Source organism: Megalobrama amblycephala, linkage group LG17 (genome assembly GCF_018812025.1).
Source record: "Megalobrama amblycephala isolate DHTTF-2021 linkage group LG17, ASM1881202v1, whole genome shotgun sequence".
Taxonomy (NCBI): domain Eukaryota; kingdom Metazoa; phylum Chordata; class Actinopteri; order Cypriniformes; family Xenocyprididae; genus Megalobrama; species Megalobrama amblycephala.
In genome coordinates this window covers 47,121,191-47,146,601 of record NC_063060.1, presented here as the reverse complement: position 1 = coordinate 47,146,601, position 25,411 = coordinate 47,121,191, and the positions used below count along the sequence as shown (strand labels likewise).

Below are 25,411 nucleotides of genomic sequence, written 5' to 3'. Positions count from 1 at the left end.
CGGATTTGAAAAATGTTAATGTTAGTAAAAGTTTGAGTATCTTACTCAATTTAAATTACAAATGAATTCCTTAGGTTTAAGACAATAACATGAAGGCTTATGGTGTATTTTATTGGGAAGACACATTAATATATGATTAATTTCTGTCAGGATTAAATTCAGAGGACCCTTAACCACAATGCAGTGGTTTAGTTTTAACAGTGTTTGATTAGTTGTACTGAAGTCTCGAGGTCTCTCGAATGTGTGTCGTTACAGGCCAGAGGACGATCGGTGTGATCACCAAACTAGATCTGATGGATGAAGGCACAGACGCTCGAGACGTCCTGGAGAACAAGCTCCTGCCGCTACGCAGGGGTGAGAAACCGTCTTTCCTCTCTGTCTAATGTCTCTCTTTTTTCCAGTTTTAGTGAATATTTTTGGCCTCAGATCTCCACCACACCCTCACATCCTCTCTGGGGAGAATTCACTAAACGCTTGTGTGACTTCAGCCCAAACGTACATCTCTTCCACATCAGGGTTAGTCTGGGCTGAGTGTGCGGTGTGAGTATTTAGATTCACTCACTGTTATTCTGGTGTTTAATGATGAAACGATGGAGAAGAGTGTTATGAGCAGGCGTATCTCCAGCGGTTGGGTTCACTTTCAGCTTTTCTCCAGCCGATGGAGGTGTCTGGACCACAGTAAAGCACAGCAGAAGATGAAAGTGTGGTGCACTCATCTGACGACACGTGAATGTTTCCGGCACAGAGTTTGTGGCCGTGTTTATCTGCTTTGTCTAGTGCTTTCAGCGAAACAGACACTAAAGCAGCATTCAGATGAATGAGCCGTGTTTCCTGTGTCTCTCTCAGGTTATATCGGGGTGGTGAACCGCAGTCAGAAAGACATTGAAGGGAAGAAGGACATCAAAGCGGCTCTGGCAGCGGAGAGGAAGTTCTTCCTCTCTCATCCATCCTACAGACACCTGGCGGACAGCATGGGAACCCCACACCTGCAGAAAGTCCTCAATCAGGTACGCCTGCTCTGCCATGTGACACTAGACTTCACACGCTTGTAGTTTCCTTTCCTAAACGTGCGTTTGTGTTTCACAGCAACTGACCAATCACATCCGGGACACTCTGCCTGCCTTCCGCAGTAAACTGCAGTCGCAGCTGCTTTCGCTGGACAGAGAGGCGGAGGAGTACCGCCACTACCGGCCCGACGACCCGTCGCGCAAGACCAAAGCCCTGCTGCAGTGAGTGCTTCAGCTTAACTCTACAGCTGACGGCCTCCAGATAACCTTCTGAACAGGTTCTTACAGGAACATTAACCCTTTAAGGCCGGGTGGAGCGCCGGCGCTCCCATTTGCGTGTCTCTCTTTAAGAGCCAATAAAAACTGAACCCATATAGGTAGCACAAAAATTCTTTTTGCATACAAAACCAGAGACTTTACACGTTCAGATCAAGCCTCCAACATGCTTCTGTTGCGTTGTTTTCACCCTCTAATGAGTCTGAGTTATATGCATTTACAACAACAGCACAGCCACTAACTGTAGATTTCACATGCTCATAACAGATCATAGAAAATGGCAAGTCATTATTTAAAGCAGATTCTCACGATTAAATTGAACCCAAAATCAACATAATATATTGTGATGATCACAAGATATTACTCACAGAATGATTGAACATACTTGGCTAAAAACATGTCTCTCATCTTTCCGGGATGCAGTGTGTATTCAGTGTTCCCGGACCCATCCATGTTCGTTTTATAACGTGAAAAATAGGTATCATCTTAAAGCTTAGAAACTCATCTTTTTAATGCATCTAACCATTTTGAAAAACTCCTAACGAGTGCTGAGAAGTGCCTCTAAACCAGAGTTTACCGCCTGTTGGCACCATCTGGCTGCGAAAAAATTAATAACAATTTATTCAACTATACTTTATGCTATCACCACAAAATTTGAACCAGATGCAGCTCACATGTAGGAGAGCATCATCAAAAAATACTTTTTCTCTGATCTTATTGCGTTCCTGAGTTATTCCATGTCAAATAAAAAAAATGAAAAATTATTTTTTAAAAAATACATACATTTTTTGTCTTTTATCAGCGGTTTCTCAGCATGAAAATGTCCAAATGTAATTTATATTTTCTATCAAATGATACCTACCTTTTGACTCTTCTTGCTACAGTTTTGGAGTTATGAGTCTTTATTTTTGTGTGTGTCGCTCCGAAAAAAACCTTCTAAAAAAGCCTTCAGGTCTTAAAGGGTTAACAGAACGTTTGTTTAAAGTTATATGGCCTTTAATATTGTTTTCTTTAGCCAGAATACATGGTCTCTAACCCATCTGAGCCAATGCATAACTCAAAGTATCTTGATGTACATACAGCGTACAATACAGCATCTTAACTGCTGAACCTGAATCACATGACAGATCGCCTTTTCTCTGCTGTTCAGCTGAAGCTCAGAATAACACTTTGGTTGAAATGGATGGCCATCACTGTCCTCTATGGCCGAGGGAATACGTCTCGTAAATGGGATGGCCAGTTTTTTCTTTCAGTTAGCTTTATCCAGTACTCAAAATGATCTTTTTCAATGAGCGATCAGACCCATATATGTGTATGTCAGACACGTCAAGCAGAAGATGCAGATGTCTGTTTGTGTGCGCTCACCTGACAGGATGGTTCAGCAGTTCTCGGTGGACTTCGAGAAGCGCATCGAAGGTTCAGGCGATCAGGTGGACACCGTCGAGCTGTCGGGCGGAGCCAAGATCAACCGCATCTTCCACGAGCGCTTCCCCTTTGAGCTGGTCAAGGCAGGTGTCGGGACACGCAGTCTGAACATTTTGAGTTTGCGTGTTCTTACGTCTTCATCCAAAATGTTCTTGTGTTTCGTGACACAGATGGAGTGTGACGAGAAGGAGATGCGTCGTGAAATCAGCTACGCCATCAAGAACATTCATGGTATCAGGTGAGAGTTTGTTTCACTCGTTCATTTGTCGATTGAGGATGTGGAGATCAAGTTTGCATGACCAGTTTCTGCCTTCACAAATCCTCTTTTATTCCTCACTTCTAATGTATGATCAGATGTTTATGGTGTTTATAGCAGTGCCGTGGGAACTTGAGCGTAATTCTGTTTGTTTCTGACGCAGGACCGGTTTGTTCACTCCAGACATGGCCTTCGAGGCGATTGTGAAGAAGCAGATTGTGAAGATAAAGGAGCCGTGCATTAAATGCATTGATCTGGTGGTTCAGGAGCTGATCAACACCGTCCGTCAGTGCTCCAATAAGGTAAACAAGTCACAGCTGCTTCTGACCAATCAGCACTCAGGACCTGAACTATCCTGAACTATGACTGATACAGAAGGAGCTCTAGTTTATACAGCAGCACCAACGAGGATTTGTTCACTTCTGTTGTGTATGAATGCCGTCCGATGGGTCGAGTGTGTGTATCTATAATCTCTGTTCGTATTGCTCAGTGAGGAACCACAGGTGTAGTTCACAACACATTCATCTAATAAACTGTATCATTATCCGTATCTTTATTTGCTCACCCCCATGTCACTTCTGAGTCCCATGAACCTCACAAGGGGAATTTTGAAGCAGCTTGACTGGAAGAAACCCGCTTGTTCACCAGAAGAGACTGAAGTGAAAAGATAGACAGAGGGCAGTGAATTGTCTCCCTGAAGCCGTCATCCTGAAATTTCCCAAATCTTTTGATATTTACATGACACAACACCTGAGAACTGGTGGAATGACTGAACACAGAATGGAGATGCCTCTATCAGAACACACTTTTCAAGGTCGACTCTCAGACCCAAATCCATTAGAAGACTAAGAACAATATCCCAGTGTTGCGCTGCCAGCCGGTCTGAGTGGACTGTCGCCCTGGAGCCTCAGACGGGCTTGTGCTGCATCATGAAAGAATGTGAAAGCTTAAATGGAAAGACTCTGAACTCATATTCCTTCAGAATTTGCCTGTATGTGAAAATATGCCTCCTTCAGGCATGCGTCAGATCGTCTAGCGTCAGTATTCACAGACATTATTTCATAGTGAAATTCAAATGTCTCGCATCCAACTCACCATCTTTCTTAGGTACAAGAAGTGTTGCCTCTGTCTACCGAGGATGGATGGATGGATAAGCAGAGCTTCTTGTGGAGAAACCACCATGGGAAGAACTCTGTTGAACACAAGTGGATGATGTTGCAACTGAATACCATGCTTTATTAACCAAATTACTCATTTGGGAACAACTGGCAGCATTACCTCTGACACAGAATGATTTGAAGTGCAGTGATTTTGAGAGGCCACAAGATTGCACCATTGCTACATTTTAGATCATTCTAGATCAATCTTTTCACTTTCAATTAATTAAATTACAACTTCAGTTTCTAATATAAAGCTGCTCTTCATGTTTTTTAATCGTGTCTGACCTCGACAGACTGAACAGTAGAAATGAACTGAAGAAGATTTACACCTCAACGAAGGTGGAGCCTCAGAGCCACACCCACCTGTTACATCATCGCCACTGACCAATGGGAGTTTGAAGGTGTTTACCAGCCAGAGCAAACTTTTCTGGAAGCTGTTTCAAATTCCAGAAACAAATGCCAAATAAACTTTGTTTTGGCCTGTTTTTGTTCAAAATGACACCACACAAGTTCATTCTTTAATTTTGCTCACAGAAGTATATTGTTTTTCAAAGTATACTGGTGTCTTAACAGTATCATTACATTAGTCCATATAATTATCATGCACTATATTTCAAGTCATACACCACTGAGTCACGGCCGAGTGTGTTTTTCACACTGGTTTGGTAACACTGTTGCAGTGTAGTATAGTAATATGACAGGCAGCCACCCTCCTAAAACTAGGGGTCAGATTTTTAATTTTGTATTTTAATTTTCTGCATATTCAGCTGGATTCTTTCCCACGACTGCGGGAGGAAACAGAGCGTATTGTCACCTCTCATATCCGTGACAGAGAGAGCCAAGCCAAAGAGCAGGTACGATATTCCTGCGTATGTGTGAACGCAGGGCTCATAATGAGATTACGGCTCTGTAATGAGATTACGGCTCTGTACTGTTTGTGTGCACACACTGTATGTACATCTGTATGTCTCTGCAGGTTTTGCTGCTTATTGACGTTCAGCTCGCGTACATTAACACCAACCATGAGGATTTCATCGGCTTTGCAAAGTATGTACAACTCTGGGAGATGTTTGCCTGAGCACATACTTAGACATGTTCTGATTGCATAAACATACATATTAGATATTAAATGTGTCATCTGTATGTCATATTCAGCATTGCTTTCTCTCTCTCTCTATCAGTGCCCAGCAGCGAAGTAGCCAAGCAAACAAGAAGAGTTCTGCTGGAAACCAGGTCAGTGTGTCCAATAAATGTGCTTGTGATGGCCATATACAAAGTTCTGTCATGAAACTCTAGATGGCGCTGGCTGATAAGTCCTTAACTCAATCTGCTTGCAATCACATCATTCTCTACAGGGCACAGCTGATTGGTTCCTGCGGTATCAGTAGCCAATGAGCTCACTGCTCAACTTTCAAATACTTGGTCAGCATTTGCTGTAGCATTTTGCAGCACCTTTTCAGAAACTCTCCACCTTCCCCAGCTCCACCTGTATAGATCTGCTATGGGTAATTTGTGTATGGCCTTTAATTTCATCTAACAGTTGGGGGACAATAAACATAAAATTTCTCAAGAGCAATTTTTGAAGGGGACAGAAATAATACAGCCAAAATTGTGCTTGTCATTTTATAATTATTAAATTATCTTGCGTCCTCCATATAGGCCAATACAATAGAGGACATCTCTTACTTAGATATTCAACTGCAGCAAACCCACTGATCTGCCACTTAACATCATATTGAGTAAAACCCAACGCAATGCTAGATCTACAATATTAGCCTAATATTAGTTCACACATTAGTTGTAGTGGGTGACTTACTATCCAACAAGCTACGGTATTAAACAAGCTACCAAACAAGCTTAATATTTGTGTCATGTCTAATTTATTAAAGGGTTAGTTCACCCAAAATTAACATTTCTGTCATTAATTACTCTCGCTTATGTCGTTCCACACCCGTAAGACCTTTGTTTATCTTCAGAACACAAATAAAGGATATTTTTGATTGAATCCATGAGGTATCTGAACCAAGGCAGCAACATCATTACACCTTTCAAGGCCCAGAAAGGTAGCAAAGACATTGTTAAAATAGTCCATGTGACTACAGTGGTTTAACCTTGATGTTATTAAGTGACGAGAATACTTTACCTAAAGGTGGAAAGCAGGACATTGACCAAAGCACTGTGAGGCAAGGGAGGGGGAACTCATGTTTCTAAACTTAAAACTTTTTTTTGCCCCATTTGCATTTGTATTGTTCACTACTTGCACAATTATTTAAAGTATATATCATTATATTATTTACAGCTAATAGCATGGTTTTAATGATATTTAGGCAACCCTCAGATGGGATGGGCCCTGACCCCCTGAACCCCCCGTGATTTCCGCCTTATGAATTTGTGTATGCTTTTTTACAGCAGCAGCATGTCTTACTTGCTCATAGCAGCATGTTGTGTATGTATTGACAGTAGCAAGTCCCATAGTTGTTCAACAGCAGCATGAGCAATGACAGCAGCATTAATATCAGCAGCAGCAGCAATAACTAACAGCAGTAGCAGCAGTAATAACAGCAGCAGCAATAACCAAAATCAACAGCAGCAGCAATAACAGCAGCAGCAGCAATAACAGCAGCAGCAATAACAGCAGCAGCAGCAGCAGCAGCAATAACTAACAGCAGTAGCAGCAGCAGCAATAACCAACAGCAGCAGCAGCAATAACAGCAGCAGCAATAACCAACAGCAGCAGCAGCAGCAGCAGCAATAACAGCAGCAGCAATAACAGCAGCAGCAGCAGCAATAACAGCAGCAGCATCAGCAATAACAGCAGCAGCATTAGCAATAACAGAAGCAGCATTAGCAATAATAGCAGCAGCAGTAATAACAGCAGCAGGATCGGAAATAACAGCAGCAGCAATAACAGCAGCAGCAGCAGCAGCAGCAATAACAGCAGCAGCATTAGCAATAACAGCAGCAGCAATAACAGCAGCAGCATCAGCAATAACAGCAGCAGCATTAGCAATAACAGCAGCAGCAGTAATAACAGCAGTAGCAGCAGTAATAACAGCAGCAGCAGCAATAACAGCAGCAGCAATAACAGCAGCAGCATCAGCAATAACAGCAGCAGCATTAGCAATAACAGCAGCAGCAGTAATAACAGCAGTAGCAGCAGTAATAACAGCAGCAGCAGCAATAACAGCAGCAGCAATAACAGCAGCAGCAATAACAGCTGCAGCAGCAGCAGCAGCAATAACAGCAGCAGCAGTAACAGCAGCAGCATTAGCAATAACAGCAGCAGCAATAACAGCAGCAGCATCAGCAATAACAGCAGCAGCATTAGCAATAACAGCAGCAGCAGTAATAACAGCAGCAGCAGCAGTAATAACAGCAGTAGCAGCAGTAATAACAGCAGCAGCAGCAATAACAGCATCGGAAATAACAGCAGCAGCAATAACAGCTGCAGCAGCAGCAGCAGCAATAACAGCAGCAGCAGTAACAGCAGCAGCATTAGCAATAACAGCAGCAGCAATAACAGCAGCAGCATCAGCAATAACAGCAGCAGCATTAGCAATAACAGCAGCAGCAGTAATAACAGCAGTAGCAGCAGTAATAACAGCAGCAGCAGCAATAACAGCAGCAGCAATAACAGCAGCAGCATCGGAAATAACAGCAGCAGCAACAACAGCAGCAGCATCGGCAATAACAGCAGCAGCAATAACAGCAGCAGCATCAGCAATAACAGCAGCAGCATTAGCAATAACAGAAGCAGCATTAGCAATAATAGCAGCAGCAGTAATAACAGCAGCAGCAGCAGCAGTAATAACAGCAGTAATAACAGCAGCAGTAATAGCAGTAATAACAGCAGCAGCAATAATAGCAGTAATAACAGCAACAGTAATAACAGCAGTAATAACAGCAGCAGCATCAGAAATAACAGCAGTAATAACAGCAGCAGCAATAACAGCAGTAATAACAGCAGCAGCAGCAGCAGCAATAATAGCAGTAATAACAGCAACAGTAATAACAGCAGTAATAACAGCAGCAGCAGCAGTAATAACAGCAGTAATAACAGCAGCAGCATCAGTAATAACAGCAGTAATAACAGCAGCAGCAATAACAGCAGTAATAACAGCAACAGTAATAACAGCAGTAATAACAGCAACAGTAATAACAGCAGTAATAACAGCATCAGCAGCAGTAGCAGCAGTAATAACAGCAGTAATAACAGCAGCAGCAATAACAGCAGTAATAACAGCAGTAATAACAGCAGCAGTAACAGCAGCAGCATCAGTAATAATAACAGCAGCAGCAGCAGCAATAACAGCAGTAATAACAGCAGCAGCAATAACAGCAGTAATAACAGCAGCAGCAGCAGCAATAACAGCAGCAGCAATAACAGCAGTAATAACAGCAGCAGCAGTAACAGCAGTAATAACAGCAACAGTAATAACAGCAGTAATAACAGCAGCAGTAATAACAGCAGCAGCAATAACAGCAGTAATAACAGCAGTAATAGCAGCAGCAGCAGCAGCAATAACAGCAGTAATAACAGCAACAGTAACAGCAGCAGCAATAACAGCAGTAATAACAGCAGTAATAACAGCAGCAGCAGCAGCAGCAGCAATAACAGCAGTAATAACAGCAACAGTAACAGCAGCAGCAATAACAGCAGTAATAGCAGCAGCAATAACAGCAGCAGTAATAACAGCAGCAGCAGTAATAACAGCAGCAGCAATAACAGCAGTAATAACAGCAGCAGCAGCAATAACAGCAGTAATAACAGCAGCAGTAACAGTAGCAGCAGCAATAACAGCAGCAGTAACAGTAGCAGCAGCAATAACAGCAGCAGTAATAACAGCAGCAGCAATAACAGCAGTAATAACAGCAGCAGCAATAACAGCAGTAATAACAGCAGCAGTAACAGTAGCAGCAGCAATAACAGCAGCAGTAACAGTAGCAGCAGCAATAACAGCAGTAATAACAGCAGCAGTAACAGCAGCAGTAACAGCAGCAGCAGTAATAACATCAGCAGCAGTAATAACAGCAGTAATAACAGCAGCAGCAGCAGCAGCAATAACAGCAGTAGTAACAGCAGCAATAACAGTAGCAGCAGTAATAACAGCAGTAACAGTATCAGTAACAGCAGCAGCAGCAATAATAACAGCAGTAATAACAGCAGTAACAGTATCAGTAACAACAGCAGCAGCAGCAGTAATACCAGCAGTAACAGTATCAGTAACAGCAGCAGCAGCAATAATAACAGCAGTAATAACAGCAGTAACAGTATCAGTAACAACAGCAGCAGCAGCAGTAATAACAGCAGTAATAACAGCAGCAGCAGCAGTAATAACAGCAGTAATAACAGCAGTAACAGTATCAGTAACAGCAGCAGCAGCAGTAATAACAGCAGTAATAACAGCAGCAGCAGCAGTAATAACAGCAGTAATAACAGCAGTAACAGTATCAGTAACAGTAGCAGCAGCAGTAATAACATCAGTAATAACAGCAGTAATACAGCAGCAGCAGCAGTAATAACAGCAGTAATAACAGCAGCAGTAACAGCAGCAGCATCAGTAATAATAACAGCAGCAGCAGCAGCAATAACAGCAGTAATAACAGCAGCAGCAGCAGCAATAACAGCAGCAGCAATAACAGCAGTAATAACAGCATCAGCAGCAGCAATAACAGCAGCAGCAATAACAGCAGTAATAACAGCAGCAGCAGTAACAGCAGTAATAACAGCAACAGTAATAACAGCAGTAATAACAGCAGCAGCAATAACAGCAGTAATAACAGCAGTAATAACAGCAGCAGCAGCAGCAATAACAGCAGTAATAACAGCAACAGTAACAGCAGCAGCAATAACAGCAGTAATAACAGCAGTAATAACAGCAGCAGCAGCAGCAATAACAGCAGTAATAACAGCAACAGTAACAGCAGCAGCAATAACAGCAGTAATAGCAGCAGCAATAACAGCAGCAGTAATAACAGCAGCAGCAGTAATAACAGCAGCAGCAATAACAGCAGTAATAACAGCAGCAGCAGCAGCAATAACAGCAGTAATAACAGCAGCAGTAACAGTAGCAGCAGCAATAACAGCAGCAGTAACAGTAGCAGCAGCAATAACAGCAGTAATAAAAGCAGCAGTAACAGCAGCAGCAGTAATAACAGCAGTAATAACAGCAATAATAACAGCAGCAGCAGCAGCAATAACAGCAGTAATAACAGCAGCAATAACAGTAGCAGCAGCAATAACAGCAGCAGTAACAGTAGCAGCAGCAATAACAGCACCAGCAATAACAGCAGTAATAACAGCAGCAGTAACAGCAGCAGCAGTAATAACAGCAGTAATAACAGCAGCAGCAGCAGCAGCAGCAGCAATAACAGCAGTAATAACAGCAGCAATAACAGCAGCAGCAGTAATAACAGCAGTAACAGTATCAGTAACAGCAGCAGCAGTAATAACAGCAGTAATAACAGCAGTAACAGTATCAGTAACAGCAGCAGCAGTAATAACAGCAGCAGCAGTAATAACAGCGGTAATACAGCAGCAGCAGCAGCAGTAATAACAGCAGTAACAGTATCAGTAACAGCAGCAGCAGCAGCAGTAATAACAGCAGTAATAACAGCAGCAGCAATAACAGCAGTAATAACAGCAGTAACAGTATCAGTAACAGCAGCAGCAGCAGCAGTAATAACAGCAGTAATAACAGCAGTAATAACAGCAGTAACAGTATCAGTAACAGCAGCAGCAGTAATAACAGCAGCAGCAGCAGTAATACAGCAGCAGCAGTAATAACAGCAGCAGCAGCAGTAATAACAGCAGTAATAACAGCAGTAACAGTATCAGTAACAGCAGCAGCAGTAATAACAGCAGCAGCAGTAATAACAGCAGTAATACAGCAGCAGCAGCAGCAGTAATAACAGCAGTAACAGTATCAGTAACAGCAGCAGCAGCAGCAGTAATAACAGCAGTAATAACAGCAGCAGCAATAACAGCAGTAATAACAGCAGTAACAGTATCAGTAACAGCAGCAGCAGCAGCAGCAGCAGCAGTAATAACAGCAGTAATAACAGCAGTAATAACAGCAGCAGCAATAACAGCAGTAATAACAGCAGTAACAGTATCAGTAACAGCAGCAGCAGCAGCAGTAATAACAGCAGTAATAACAGCAGTAATAACAGCAGCAGCAATAACAGCAGCAGTAATAACAGCAGCAGCAGCAGTAATAACAGCAGTAACAGTATCAGTAACAGCAGCAGCAGCAGCAGTAATAACAGCAGCAGCAGCAGTAATAACAGCAGTAACAGTATCAGTAACAGCAGCAGCAGCAGCAGCAGTAATAACAGCAGCAGCAATAACAGCAGTAATAACAGCAGCAGCAGCAGTAATAACAGCAGTAATAACAGCAGTAACAGTATCAGTAACAGCAGCAGCAGCAGCAGCAGCAGTAATAACAGCAGCAGCAATAACAGCAGTAATAACAGCAGTAATAACAGCAGCAGCAGCAGTAATAACAGCAGTAACAGTATCAGTAACAGCAGCAGCAGCAGCAGCAGTAATAACAGCAGCAGCAATAACAGCAGTAATAACAGCAGTAATAACAGCAGCAGCAGCAGCAGTAATAACAGCAGTAACAGTATCAGTAACAGCAGCAGCAGCAGCAGCAGTAATAACAGCAGTAACAGTATCAGTAACAGCAGCAGCAGCAGCAGCAGCAGTAATAACAGCAGCAGCAATAACAGCAGTAATAACAGCAGTAATAACAGCAGCAGCAGCAGTAATAACAGCAGTAACAGTATCAGTAACAGCAGCAGCAGCAGCAGCAGTAATAACAGCAGCAGCAATAACAGCAGTAATAACAGCAGCAGCAGCAGTAATAACAGCAGTAACAGTATCAGTAACAGCAGCAGCATAGCAGATCCAAGACCAAACGTATCAACATTGTCATATCATTACCATGCTAAACACTCTGAGAGTTGTCATGACAGAACTATGTTTATGACACTCCAGATATTAATGTTATTTAGCTTTTTGTTGCCGTTTGATGTGGCTTTGACTTTCTTTCTGCTCTACTTCTATTACCTTCATTTATCCACTGCAGGATAAATGTCCTTCGGTTTTGATCATGTTATGGACATTTTACGTTTGTACGTTTATGTTCTGAAACACACGTGTCATGTTTTCTTCACTACCCTCCTGTGTGAACGAGCGGCTCCTGCATGACGAGCTGTTGTCTTTTTCCCTCAGGAGCTCCAGGTAAGAGCGACTGTTCTTTCTGCTCTCTGTCTCAGTAGATTGTGACTGTGATGAGAAACTCCTCTGAGGTTGTTGATGCATCATTACAACAGAGCATTCAAGTCCTTTATGTTTTCTCACTGCTATTATGTAGCGTGACGTCAACTTTGTGTTATTTTTCTCATTGACATTTCCATGGCTCTTTCTCTCACCTGACGCTGTGCTCTGTGTACTAGTGATGTCCTACTGCCCTCTTGCAGCGTAGATGTGATGTCACACACACACAGCATAGGTTTTTTTTTTTTTTTTAGGTTTTTAACACAATCATTTATCATAGAAGGGTTTCATTTATGTATGTATTTATTTTATTTATTAGTTTTTTTTTGGTCAACAAGCAAAATTCCATTTGCATCATTTTGCACAGGAAAGCATGAGACTTACAGGTACCTACATACAATTGTGCATATGCATGTACACATACATAACCATACAAAATAAAATAATTACAAGATCATTCAAAAAAGAAAAAGAAAAAGAAAAAACAAGATGTTTACACTCTTATTTTAACATTTTATTCACATATTTTTAGAACTATAGGGCTGTCGCACAGATAAGGTTTGCCATTAATCACCTAATTAGTCCTGCCTCAGTTTCCTACTGAACCAGAAATTCTCAAAATTCTAGAAAATGTCACTAATAATTACAAAGAAATGGCATGTAATTGAATTTGAGTTAAAATTTTGAAGTAGAAAGACTAGCTAGTACGTTAGCTCATTATCTGAGGTTGACGTTATTTCCAGCGGCTCTGACAGCGTAAGTGTTTTCAGCATCAGAGGAGTGAGTTTCTTCATCATGTTCAGATTTAAAGTTAACTTTACAGTGTTTTCCTCTGGTGGAGCCGCACTTACAGAATCCTGTGGGAGACACTGTGAATAATCACAGCTTTGGCTTTATGTTGCATAAAAACAGGTAAAATAATCACGTTTCAATTACACTGGCCTATCATGTGCTGGGAAACGCTGGACTCTGACTCTGAGTTTTGTGACTGTTCAGGAGCGTGTTGGTGTTCGACACGTGTAATTTGGCATTAGTGTTTCAGTCCTGTTAGTGGAGCTTTGAGTGTTTGATCACCTGACAGGTTTCAGTATCGGCTGTATCAGTTATCTGCAGCTCATGTCTGTCATATTCATTGCTTATTTGTGGTCAGTCTCTTAGTAAAACACAAGCAGGCGTTACTCTGTTTACTTTAGCGTAGTGTGGTAAAGTTGGTGATTAGGTGCAGTGAGAGGGAACAGGGAAGTCCAGCCCTGAACAGGACGATCCGGTCTCTACTGTCGTACACACGAGCGCTGATTGGGTTAGCTGGGTTATGGAGCATGTGTCCATGTGTGTCTCTCTCTTCAGGCCTCGTCTCCTCCAGCTTCGGGCATCATTGTAAGCCGTCAGGTTCTTGTGTGTAATAATAAATGCACTGGAGGTGAAGAAGAGCACAGCCGTAGTTCAGTCGAGCACTGCACGCTTCTTCACATCTACTGTCGGCTCTCTCACACGCATTCAGAAAGTGTTCATAACCTCATGGGAACATTAGCAAAACATTCCTGAAGCGTATTTTTGTTAGCTGGGCAGACCGTTTATAGAACAGCGCGTGTCTGTCCGATTCGTGTCCAATCGTTTGAATTTGCCACAGATTTTCTGATCACTGCATCACTCCAGCCTCCAAAAGCAGGTGTTCAAAGCTTGTGCCGTCAAACCCAAGAAGACCGAGGCTGGAGTCGCGGCAAATAGTGTCTGAATGTGATATTTCAGTTTTTTAATAGATTTGTGAAGTTATCAAAAATGTGTTTTTTGCTTGGTCATTATGTGGAACTGAGTGTAGATGGATGGGAAAAGTAATGAGCGTAACAGATGTGACGCACTGAACACTTTCTGAACGCTGGAGGTGAACACACTCACTTCCGCACCAGAGACTTCACGCATGCTTGAGCCTTTAACTCATTACAATCACTTTACTCAGACTCTGGTATAAATAACGACCGTATTAATAAATGTAATGCAACAATAAATAATTGACAGCTGTAATCCTGATGCTGATACTGCGTTCCAGCTGATTCCACCATATAGTTACAGCTTCGGCTTTTACATTCCAGAGCCGGTCAGTATTTTGGTTGAATGTGAATGCTTTTTGTAGTAACACAACTACACCAGTAGGTGGAGACAAGTGACTGTGTGTCATTAAATCAGTCATCCAGTGGAAATGAAACACGTGATTGTCCGCTCCTCACATTCGCTCCTGTATCTGATATAGTGCACTATGTTCACAACAGGTTATTTCTCCAGGACTAAGAGCTTGTGGAGTTTTTCATTCCTTGTCACAGACACCTGGAGCAAAGATGTTTTATACACGTCTCACCTGGTTGATTTCTCACATCGATCTTTATTCATCCACTCTTTGCATTGATCAGTGTCGTATGTATTGATCACTGTTGTGTTGAATGTAGCCGAGTTTGCGATGTGACGTGTCTCGTTTTCTCCATCAGGTCATTCGTAAGGGCTGGTTGACCATCAATAACATCAGCATCATGAAGGGCGGAGCGAAGGAGTACTGGTTTGTGCTGACCGCCGAGAGCCTGTCCTGGTTCAAAGATGACGAGGTGAGCGCTTCCGTCCGTCCGTAATGAGACGCTTTCCAGAGTGACGTTCAACAACGTCATCTTATACATCATGAGCTGATGATGGTGAAAAGTGATTCTACATGAAAAATTAGAGAATTGGTAACATTTTTTTATTAATTATTGTGCACAGTATCATTTTCAACATGAAACAAAATGAACATGAACATTAAGCAAGTAATTAGTGTCCGTTTCATGCTCCCTCAGCGTGATTTGAGTCTGTAGAGAGCTGTGATGATGATGGCAGATGATCCTCCGTCCCTCGGAGCGAATGCATGTGTTTCGCTGTCTGTCTGCCTGTCTGTGCCTGCTGTACAGCCTCAGGATCCTCTGCACAGCAAGTGTAGACAGGCGCACACACCTCGACCACCTCCTAATGATGCACACACTGATACAGAGACATCAGACGAGATTGATAAACTCGTTTCCATAAAGCTGGAGTGTGTCTTTCCACCAAACAGAATTGATAAAATAATCAATGGTTTCCCCCTGTCTACCATTGGTCAGACAAACATATAGCCCCTCCCCTAAACTCGCGCCATTGGTTGAGTCAGTGTTGAGACAGTGTTGAGACACCATTTTAATCTTAAACACTACAACATTTCACAAATAATTCTGTCTTTAAATAATACATATTCTCCTTCCAGTGTTCAGTTAAAAAATATTCACGTTTTCACAAAACCATGTTTATTACTGAAGACTGAAGTCATGTGATATTCAGTTAGGCTGGGTGTGAAATTATGTGTGAAATGTCTTCAGTTGAAATATTCACTGCTGTTAATGCAGTCTTTTTACTCTGAATACAATTCAACATGAGATTTTGTCATTAATTTACTTAACAGCACCCTGGCAACCACCCAGGACACCCTAGAAACCACACAGAACACTCTAGCAACTGTATAGGGACACCCTGGCAACCACCCAGAACACCCTAGAAACCACACAGAACACTCTAGCAACTGCATAGCGACACCCTGGCAACCACCCAGAACACACTAGAAACCACACAGAACATTCTAGCAACTGCATAGCGACACCCTGGCAACCACCCAGAACACACTAGAAACCACACAGAACACTCTAGCAACTGCATAGCGACACCCTGGCAACCACCCAGAACACACTAGAAACCACACAGAACATTCTAGCAACTGCATAGCGACACCCTGGCAAGCACCCGGAACACCCTAGAAACCACACAGACATTCTAGCAACTGCATAGCGACACCCTGGCAACCACCCAGGACACCCTAGGAACCACACAGAACACTCTAGCAACTGAATAGCAACACCCTGGCAACCACCCGGAACACCGTAGAAACCACACAGAATACTCTAGCAACTGCATAGCGACACCCTGGCAACCACCCAGGACACCCTAGAAACCACACAGAATACTCTAGCAACTGCATAGCAACACCCTGGCAACCACCCGGAACACCCTAGAAACCACACAGACATTCTAGCAACTGCATAGCGACACCCTGGCAACCACCCAGGACACCCTAGAAACCACACAGAAACATGCAAAAACCACACAGGACGCTTTAGCAGCTCCATAGCAACACCTTGGAAACCATCCAGAGCAGCCTAGCAACCCCATGGCAACACTAAACACCCCTCAGAACAGGCATGTCAGATTTGCTTCAGAAACTGTAAGAATGTATCTTGTTCTAATGATTGATGAGAAGCACACACACCATCATACGGCGCTCAGATGAACATGCGTTTGAGTCACACATCATGCTCTTACAGTCACGAGTAGCACTGAATTCAGTATCTCTTCACACACACACACACACTCTACTGCTGCACTAACTCTCCCGATCGATCCTGTGATCAGTTCACAGCTCTTTTAAAGCTGATAGTGAAGTCAGAGTCATTACTGACACGCTCAAATACCTCACAGGATCAATATGGCTGTTTCACTATAGTAATCTAGCCAATACCACACTTCAACCATCAGCACAGGAATGCATGAAACCCTCACGTCACTCTGAGAGCAAACGAGACGGTTTATATGAGCACGGATTCATACAAACACCGACTGCATAAGAGATGTGCTGAGGGACCGAAAGAGTCTCAAATAAATGATTCAGATGCTTCTTTGTTCAAATGTACAGATCTGGTGTTGTTAAGATTTGATTGACAAACTGTCGCACATTCTCTAAAACAACATTTACTCTCTTCCCCCTTTTCATCAGAAACGTCTTCATGTTACTCTATACATCTGCTGTTATTATTGTGACTTTAACAATATGTTGCACTTTTGAATCATATAAATCACTGAAGTGAGCAAACAGTCGATGTGTTCGGGACTTTTAGCATTATGAGATTCTCATTTGTTGGATGAAAACTGGATAAAGCTTTTGTTAAGCTCCCGTGTCAGACCCGCAGCATTCCTGAGCTCGCACGAGTCCGTGTGCGGCGGAGCTAAAAGCATTTGAGATGAAATATCCTCGCTCAGTGTTCAGTGTTTGTGCGTACTGTCAGACTTCAAATCATCTCTTTCGTTAGCACTGGATAAACTGCATCTTAAAAGAAAGAGCAGAGAGAGGAAAAGCAAGCAGGTTATTTACAATGCTTGTGAAAGACTGTGACACAGTCCTGAAACCGACCCAAGAATCACATCCTCAAGTTTACAAGGACTCGCGGTGAGTTTTCCTCACCCAGTCTAACCAATGTGCAGACTACTGTACACTAGCTTGACCATGAACAGGTAGTCTGAACACTGGGCAGACGGAGCGTGACACGGACCGAAGCCTCCTCTTCATCTCCGAAACACACGGTCCCGGCGTCGAGTTCGATCCCACCGCTCCTGTCCCGCATCGTCCCGTGTGGCTGCGCAGGCCGAGCGCCGGATCCAGCCTTGACGTGGCAGTCGAATCTGGGCGTGCTTTCGCACAAACTCTGCTGCAGGAGTGAGAGAAGAGCGACGGAGAGAGGCGGTGAAGGTCGGAGGAGGGACTTCAGACCGCTGGACGGTCCTCTGGGTGCAGGACGTCTGGAGCCGTAAATCCCAGTAACCCAAATCCATCCTGACTGCTGAGCGCTGAAGTCTCATTCGTCCTCCATCACGCATTGATTTTGTCTGTGCTGTTCTGCAGAGGTTTGCCGGTGAAGTTTCATGCGTCTCTCTTTCTGAGCTGTTAAGCACTTCCAGATGTTCAGACTGAATGCCAGCCTGATGTTTAACCTCCCTCTCTCTGTCCTGATCCAAACGCAGACAGGAAACGGGCCCCTCTGCAGCGGGGGGGAAATATTCATGAAAACCCAGAGGAGGAACTGCAGCTCTCAGACGTTCACGACGGTCTGAAGTTCACAGAGTTTCACACACTCATGAACATGAGCTCACACTTCAGCCCGAAATTAAAAGAAGAAGATGAGAAAATAGAGAAGACTAAACTAATCTATGAGATACAAAGACTCACAACATCACAGCAGTGTTTCAGTCCTTTATCTTTGCAGGTTTCACAGAACTTTCTTTTTTCTCATTTACCTGCATTTTCTCTCCCAACTTGGAAATTTATAGTCAGATTTCACAGCTGTTCTTTCGTTCACAGAGGCTGTTGCATTAGGAGTTTTTTAGTCTATAAAAAGAATGTGATGACTCCATGAGTTTGCTGTCAAACGCTCCTGCTGATCCCACAGGAGAAAGAGAAGAAGTACATGCTGCCCTTGGACAATCTGAAGGTCAGAGATGTGGAGAAGAGCTTCATGTCCAGCAAGCACATGTTTGCCATCTTCAACACAGAGCAGCGGTAAGACTCGGACAGATATCTCTGTTGTCTCTATTGGAAGTGGTCATGGTCAGAGCTGTTTGAACTGAAGTGATTTCATGTCATCGGTTCTCAAAGAACACATCAGATCTTCATCAGCCGGAGACGGTCTTGTGTGACTTTAGACTGTTAAGGCCCGTTCACACCAACAACGATAACTATATTTTCAGTGAGAATAGCAAAGTATGAATACCAACTATAACATATTGTGTTGTTATAGTTGGTATTCAAACTCTGCTATTCGCATTGAAAATAAGGAGTTATTTCATTTCCAGCTGATGAATGATAAAAATATTGACAGCCAATCAGAATCCACCCTGCTTTAATGAGCTCCAGCATTTAAAGTGACAGATGGCAAAACTGGAGCGCACTTATAATAAACAACGATATTGTGCGTTTGTGCGGACGCTAATGTCGTTATATGCCTTTAATGCAGAATGAACTTCATTTGTACCTTCTTTGGGTTTTTTTTTAATTTGTGACCTTTTTCTGCAATTCAGTTTTTAAATCAAGAAGTTTGGAAGTTAATCATTTGTTTCTTTATTCACACTTTATGTTTATTATTCTGATGATGGCACATACACAAAAGCTTGGGTTAATATTCATACTGTCATGCTTCAGGCATCTCAGTTGAGTTTTTTTATTTTGTCCAAGAGAGTTTTAAAAGGTCCTACCATATTTTGTTGTCTATGATGATTTATGTAATCAGATATTTTATCCTCTGGTAAATGTTGGAAGAACCTGGAGGATCATTTGAATGATGGCTTGTTTTCTCTCAGGAACGTCTTTAAGGACAATCGTTTCTTGGAGCTGGCCTGCGACACTCTGGAGGAGGTGGAGAGCTGGAGGGCGTCGCTCCTGCGGGCCGGCGTCTATCCGGAGAAGGCCGTGGTGAGGAACGGCTCATGTTTGAGACATCAGTACACATTTGATATCACCTACATGAGATTCACCTCAAAATCTGAAGCATGAAACCTTATCGCTCATCTTGACCTTCTGACTGCTGTTGGTCTCTTTCTGCCAGGTGGAGAGCGATAGTTCTGGTCCGTCAGAGAACTTCTCTATGGATCCTCAGCTGGAGAGGAAGGTGGAGACCATCCGCAACCTGGTGGACTCCTACATGGCCATCGTCAACAAATGCATCCGTGACCTTATGCCCAAGAGCATTATGCATCTCATGATCAATAATGTAAGGAGGATGCACCATGACAGATTTTCTTTCTGATTGTTTTGGAACTGATGAACCGTCACTGTTAATAACATCAAATACGAGACACTATATCTGAGAGAGGGCAGAAAACTGGGAATGTTACTGTATTTACACAATCATCTATATGCTCCAACTGAAACACTGAATGTGTTATATACAGGTCATGTCGTGAACCTGAAATTTGATCTGACTGCTCAGGTTTGATTGATTTTCAAAGTTTGGCAAACAGAAAGTGTCCAATTATTACTTCATATATATGAAACCCAGTAAACTTCAAACTATTTAAAGGTTTTAAAAAAAATTATGTGTTTGTGCTATATGTCTTGAAAATCAATTACACTTATGTTATATCGTGCGAAGACATGCATACGTTTTAATCGTTTTTGGGGCCATTGTACATAAACAGCAAAACTCTCTCATGTGTAGCGCTCATTCTCAAGAAGCATCAAGAATTCTGTAAATCGCTTTTATTTTATTGAAGCATCTGATGCTTCGGTGCAGTTGATCACAAAGAGTAGATTCTTGGAAAGTGTAAGTGTATTTGCACAAGAATATGACCTAATAAGCATCACGCTCCTCTTCCTAAGGTGAAAGACTTCATTAACGCAGAGCTTCTGGCCCAGCTGTATTCGGCCGGAGACCAGAACGCACTGATGGATGAGTCTCAGGAGCAGGTACAGCGGAGGGAAGAAGTGCTGCGCACACACCATGCCCTGAAGGAAGCGCTGGGTATCATCGGGGATATCTCCACCTCCACCATCTCCACCCCGCTGCCGCCTCCTGTGGACAACTCATGGCTGCATGCCGGCCAGGGCGGCTCTCGAAGGTAACTCTCTGACCTAGATCATGGATGATGTTCAAATGTCAAAAGGCTGCTGAGCCCTGAGGTAAAGCTGGCCTGTGCCTCAAACATAAAGAAGTGTGAACCCTGCTGAAAAATCCAGCATTGCTGGTCCCCAGAACAAGGTATGAGTTGACCAGCTGGACCAGCACCATACCAGCTCTATCCAGCATAAACCAGCCTGGACCAACATGGACTTCATGCTGGTTTATGCTGGATTTCTTAAGCAGGGAAGTACAATGCAGCGATCCAGTGGGTAATCTGGAGGTGCAGATCATGGTCCACTCAGCTCTGATGATGTTGTGTAGGTGGAGGACTCGAGGTGTCGTCTACCGATACGTCACGCAGACTGAACCGTAAGACACTAGAAACTGTGGTTAGGTCAAGGTTGACTATGAATCAGGCCAATACTAGGTGCTCAGTCAATGCAGTCATTTCTGCATGGTGGTTCTGGTGTCAGAACCGTCTGGCTGGACCAGGTGTCCTTGGACTCCTTAATGCATTAGTTGCATGACTTGCTTCAGCTGTGGCTCCACTGCCTCTCTTTGGAAGTGGACATGATAGAGTCCAGTTGTATAACGTTCCTGCCAAGATGCCAAACATTGTGATGTTGGCTTCAGATCATTCCCTCTCCAACTTCACAACTCATAAAACAGGAAAGCAAATTGAGCGAATTGAGCAAATTAAACTCTGCTGGAAGGAGCAGGATTGGACACCCCTGTACAGTCATAAATCATAACACCCGGCATTCTGGGAGACTTGGAAGTGTCTTTGAGCCCAGCTGCGGCACTATGTGGTCCATGTGAAGATGAGGAGTGAAGCACAGTTACTGTGAAGCTCAGATCAGAGAGCTGAGACAGAATCTGATGACTGTGTTGAAGGCAGCGGCCCGGTCTGGTCAGATGGTTTGGAGTTAGCTTTAACAGTTTCATTGATGGACCATGGGTCACCATGGAACGAACCCAGATTTTTCTGTGAAAGAAAAGATGATGGAAAACAATTCCCTTGGGAGTTTTGAGAGTTGATTTCCAGCAATAGTGTGTATAGTTCTCCTGGTTCTTTGCTGTGAGCATCTCCTGGTTTTTTAGGTCTCCTCCGCCCAGTCCCACGGCTCCGCGCAGGATGTCTGGAGGACAGAGACCGGCGGGTAGGGGCGCTCCTCTGCCTCCGTCTCGTCCAGGACCTTTAGGGCCCTTGAATAACAGCGCTGACAGCCCACAAGTTCCCAGTCGGCCCAACAGGGCACCGCCCAGCATTCCCAGGTGAGATCTTACCCACCCGCACCTTCGGCCTGAATGAGCCCTTAAATGTCTGCTTTCCTCCCACACCTCTTATCTCTTTATTTAACACATTCTTTTCTATTTCTAATCTTATTAAAATGTTTCTCGCAAGTGTGCAAACACATGCTTGATTCCCCGGCCAAATCATTGCCAGTATGCAGTACATTTGCACATACTTAATGTGCTTCTCTTAAAGTACTAAAGTGGCTGCGAGTCTCTAGCTAATGTCATTAAACCAGATTACAACTTGTCAACAAACTTGAACTAACGTGCTCACCAAAAGTGTCTTCACACTGTTGCTCCATCATGACATTAGTTGAGCTGATGGAGATGACGCTTTTCACTATTGCCCACTATATACTATATACTTGCCTCATGAATTGTGTTTTTTGACTTATTTCAAAACATAACAGCATATGAAATCAAAAACTTCCCTGTATATGCTGGTTAGGTGTGTCTTGAAGCATGGCAGCTGCTTTGAGCTGGTCCTCAGCAACAAGCTCCAGCTCAGGACCAGCTCAAACCAGCTGCCATGCTTCAAAACATCCCTAACCAGCAACAGGGTTGTCCCTATAGGCCCCATTTTCGTACCCCTGTTAGACGCAAGGTCACGCTCTACACACTTCACTACACTTTGTTCAGTTTGTACAAGAGATTTGCTAAATTTAAGTGCAGTTTCCATGCTAGTGCATCTGTGACTTTCTATATTAACAGACTGTCTTTTCTACTTCAGGCACTACATTGGCTACAGATACTAATTCTGTCTTTTTTGTCTCTTACTCCACCATCCATTCCAACAACGCTTCTGCTGTCATCAACCATCTTCTTCTTCTTCTTCTTCTTCTTCTTCCTCTAACACAGTCGTCGTCCTCCACCTTCCCCAACCAGACAGGTTCCCCCTTAAGGGGCCGTTTTATTTCCTCCTGGATCGAGTGCGATACTCCAGGCCCATTCTCATGTGAACAGTACGCCAACGTCAGTCCTGTACCAAAGCTCCTGCATGTGCTAGTCCTCTCCCTCCCGTGTCCTGCTCCAGTGTGACGGTGGTGTCTGTGATAGCAGTGCTCGTTGTGTGTCGTCTGTCAGTGCCTGTGATTCAGTCTGGTTCAGACTTCGAGTCTCATCACGCTTTCCTCCACTAGTCTCCACCCAAACCCCAGCAGGCTCTTTCCTCCATGGTGAAATCATTTGTGGCAGAGCTGTGCTTCCCGTTCCTCACAGCGCTGACCCTTATAGCCACGCATGTGTGTTTATTTCAGGGTGTTGTATGCGTGTCCACACACTCGTGTCATATTATAGCACAGTGTGTGAGTGATATATCTTAGTATAAGCTGGGAAGCGTGTGTGTGTGTGTGTGTGTGTGTGTGTGGCTGAATTAAAATATAAATGTGTAAAATAGTTTAAGATTACGTGATGTTTGTGTTCTGATAGCAGTCACCGTTTGACATTTAAATTATTGTTGTTGTTTTTTTTATTTTAATGTTGTTTGTCATTAAAAGGGTTTATTTGACTTTACGGTGTGTTCACACTTGGCAGGTTTGATTCCATTAAAACAAACTCAGTTGTGTTAGTGCGGTTCGGTGTTGAAAACGACAGTGTGAACGCTAAACGAACCCGGACTTTCTTTTTTTTCTGGACCAAAAGAACCAGGAGAACCGGACTACAAGTGTGAACACTCCCTGTGTGATTTGCTGGTTTTGTTGTTTCAGTCTTGCTCACTTTAGATCTGCAAACACTTATATGAGCACCACAATATGAAGTATCATATTCATCTTCTTGAATAGCGCCACCTGCTTGCAATACTAGTTCATGACAGATAATCCAAATCGTCAACCAAAGTCCCTGGAGCGACGCTTCTGTTCTGTGCGTGTTTCGGATAACTAACGCTAGACCCGTCACCAGAGCAGAGTCCCGTTACTGGCAATAACTCCAGCAGTAGTTGTGTTGTGTCTGTGAGTCTGTTCATTACATTAGTGAGATTTATTTGCTACTCTACTCATGTTAAGTAACTACAACACTACTCTTCGTTTGAGAATAATATTATAGCGCTCTAAAGGACTAGATAAGGAATGTAAGCATGCAGGGACTCATGGAAACAGCTGGTGTATTTTTAATTATTAACATGAATATATGGATATATTATCTGTAGGTTTGTGAATCAGAGACTGAACTTTGTACTTGTTTCATATGGATGTAAAGGCGTGTCATGCAGTATTTGTTGGCATTAGTCCTCCTCGCTCAGGTGAAGGATCAACTAACCCTTCGCTGTTCACTCACATAAACACAGAGATCAGGGACAGACTGAACAACACCATCTCAGAACGAACGTTATACTGAGAGACACTTGCTGAACCAGCTCAGATCATTTTAGAGTTTCACACACTATCTTCAGACAGGGATATTAGTCTCTCAGATGTAAAGCCAGTGTTTTATATCAGATCTGAGCTCACATTATTATACACTCTTACGGTGGGACAACCGAATGCTTCAGCCGTTTACTCCGAGAGACACAGACGGTGGAGTCTTACACGAGTCGAGATCTGAGAGTGTTTAACGTGAACATCTCACTCTCTGTATGTTTCATTATGGCTTGATGTACTGTACCTCTATATGTATGAAATAATATGTATTAAGGAAAATGAAATAAAATGAGAACCTGCAGTGTATAATTACTGTCCGTTTCAAGTGGATTGTGGTGTGAACTTTCTTTAAAAAGGTTTTTGACTTTCACAAAGAAGCTGATCTGAAATATGAAGACAGATCTGATTTCTCTATTGTGTGTTGTGTGGCACAGCTGGAATATGAGTTTGATTTATACACACATTACTGTATCTGAACAGTGTCTCTGAAACAGCAGATGAATGACTGTAATGACCTCAGATCAACATCTCAACACGCTATTATAACACATGTAAACATGTCATGCTCCAGCAGAATACAGACAGAGCCACTGAAAGAAGACATGAGAAAAGAAAGAAAGAAAGCTGGGCTGATTTATGGATGATGGAGTGAATGAGACAGGAGCGTACGGTGAGCGTTATGATCATCATGAATCATTATAATGTAGTCAGAAAATTAAATCAATCCAAGACTGGAAAGAGGCGTTTAAATCACTAGATGATGTTACCAGAGCACAGTTCAGATTATTCACCGGAAACCAGTGATTTCAGATAAAACTGAGGAAAGACGTTCCCTGCAGCCCACTATCCTCCCTAAATAGTGTTGAATATTACTACATACGATTCAGGATAGTGTGCACACTGAGACACTGACTTAAATAG

At 43.0% G+C, this 25,411-nt stretch overlaps 1 protein-coding gene across 2 annotated transcripts in view; it reads left to right on the top strand.

Annotated features, from left to right (window-relative positions):
* The window catches only part of LOC125250435 (dynamin-3-like), a 30,649-nt gene extending 5,834 nt beyond the window's left edge, over positions 1-24,815 (top strand). The window contains exons 6-22 of one of the 2 annotated variants that reach the window (XM_048163008.1): positions 256-354; positions 847-1,007; positions 1,087-1,229; positions 2,656-2,791; positions 2,879-2,946; positions 3,128-3,266; positions 4,892-4,978; positions 5,101-5,171; positions 5,306-5,357; positions 12,364-12,372; positions 14,889-15,002; positions 18,672-18,781; positions 19,579-19,690; positions 19,824-19,988; positions 20,597-20,835; positions 21,939-22,112; positions 22,992-24,815. In XM_048163008.1, coding sequence (XP_048018965.1) covers positions 256-354; positions 847-1,007; positions 1,087-1,229; positions 2,656-2,791; positions 2,879-2,946; positions 3,128-3,266; positions 4,892-4,978; positions 5,101-5,171; positions 5,306-5,357; positions 12,364-12,372; positions 14,889-15,002; positions 18,672-18,781; positions 19,579-19,690; positions 19,824-19,988; positions 20,597-20,835; positions 21,939-22,112; positions 22,992-23,034 — 1,922 coding nt within the window. In that variant the 3' untranslated portion in view covers positions 23,035-24,815. The remainder of the gene's footprint in view (positions 1-255; positions 355-846; positions 1,008-1,086; positions 1,230-2,655; positions 2,792-2,878; positions 2,947-3,127; positions 3,267-4,891; positions 4,979-5,100; positions 5,172-5,305; positions 5,358-12,363; positions 12,373-14,888; positions 15,003-18,671; positions 18,782-19,578; positions 19,691-19,823; positions 19,989-20,596; positions 20,836-21,938; positions 22,113-22,991) is intronic. The other variant, XM_048163009.1, reaches the window with a different exon arrangement.
* Positions 24,816-25,411: the final 596 nt, after the last annotated feature.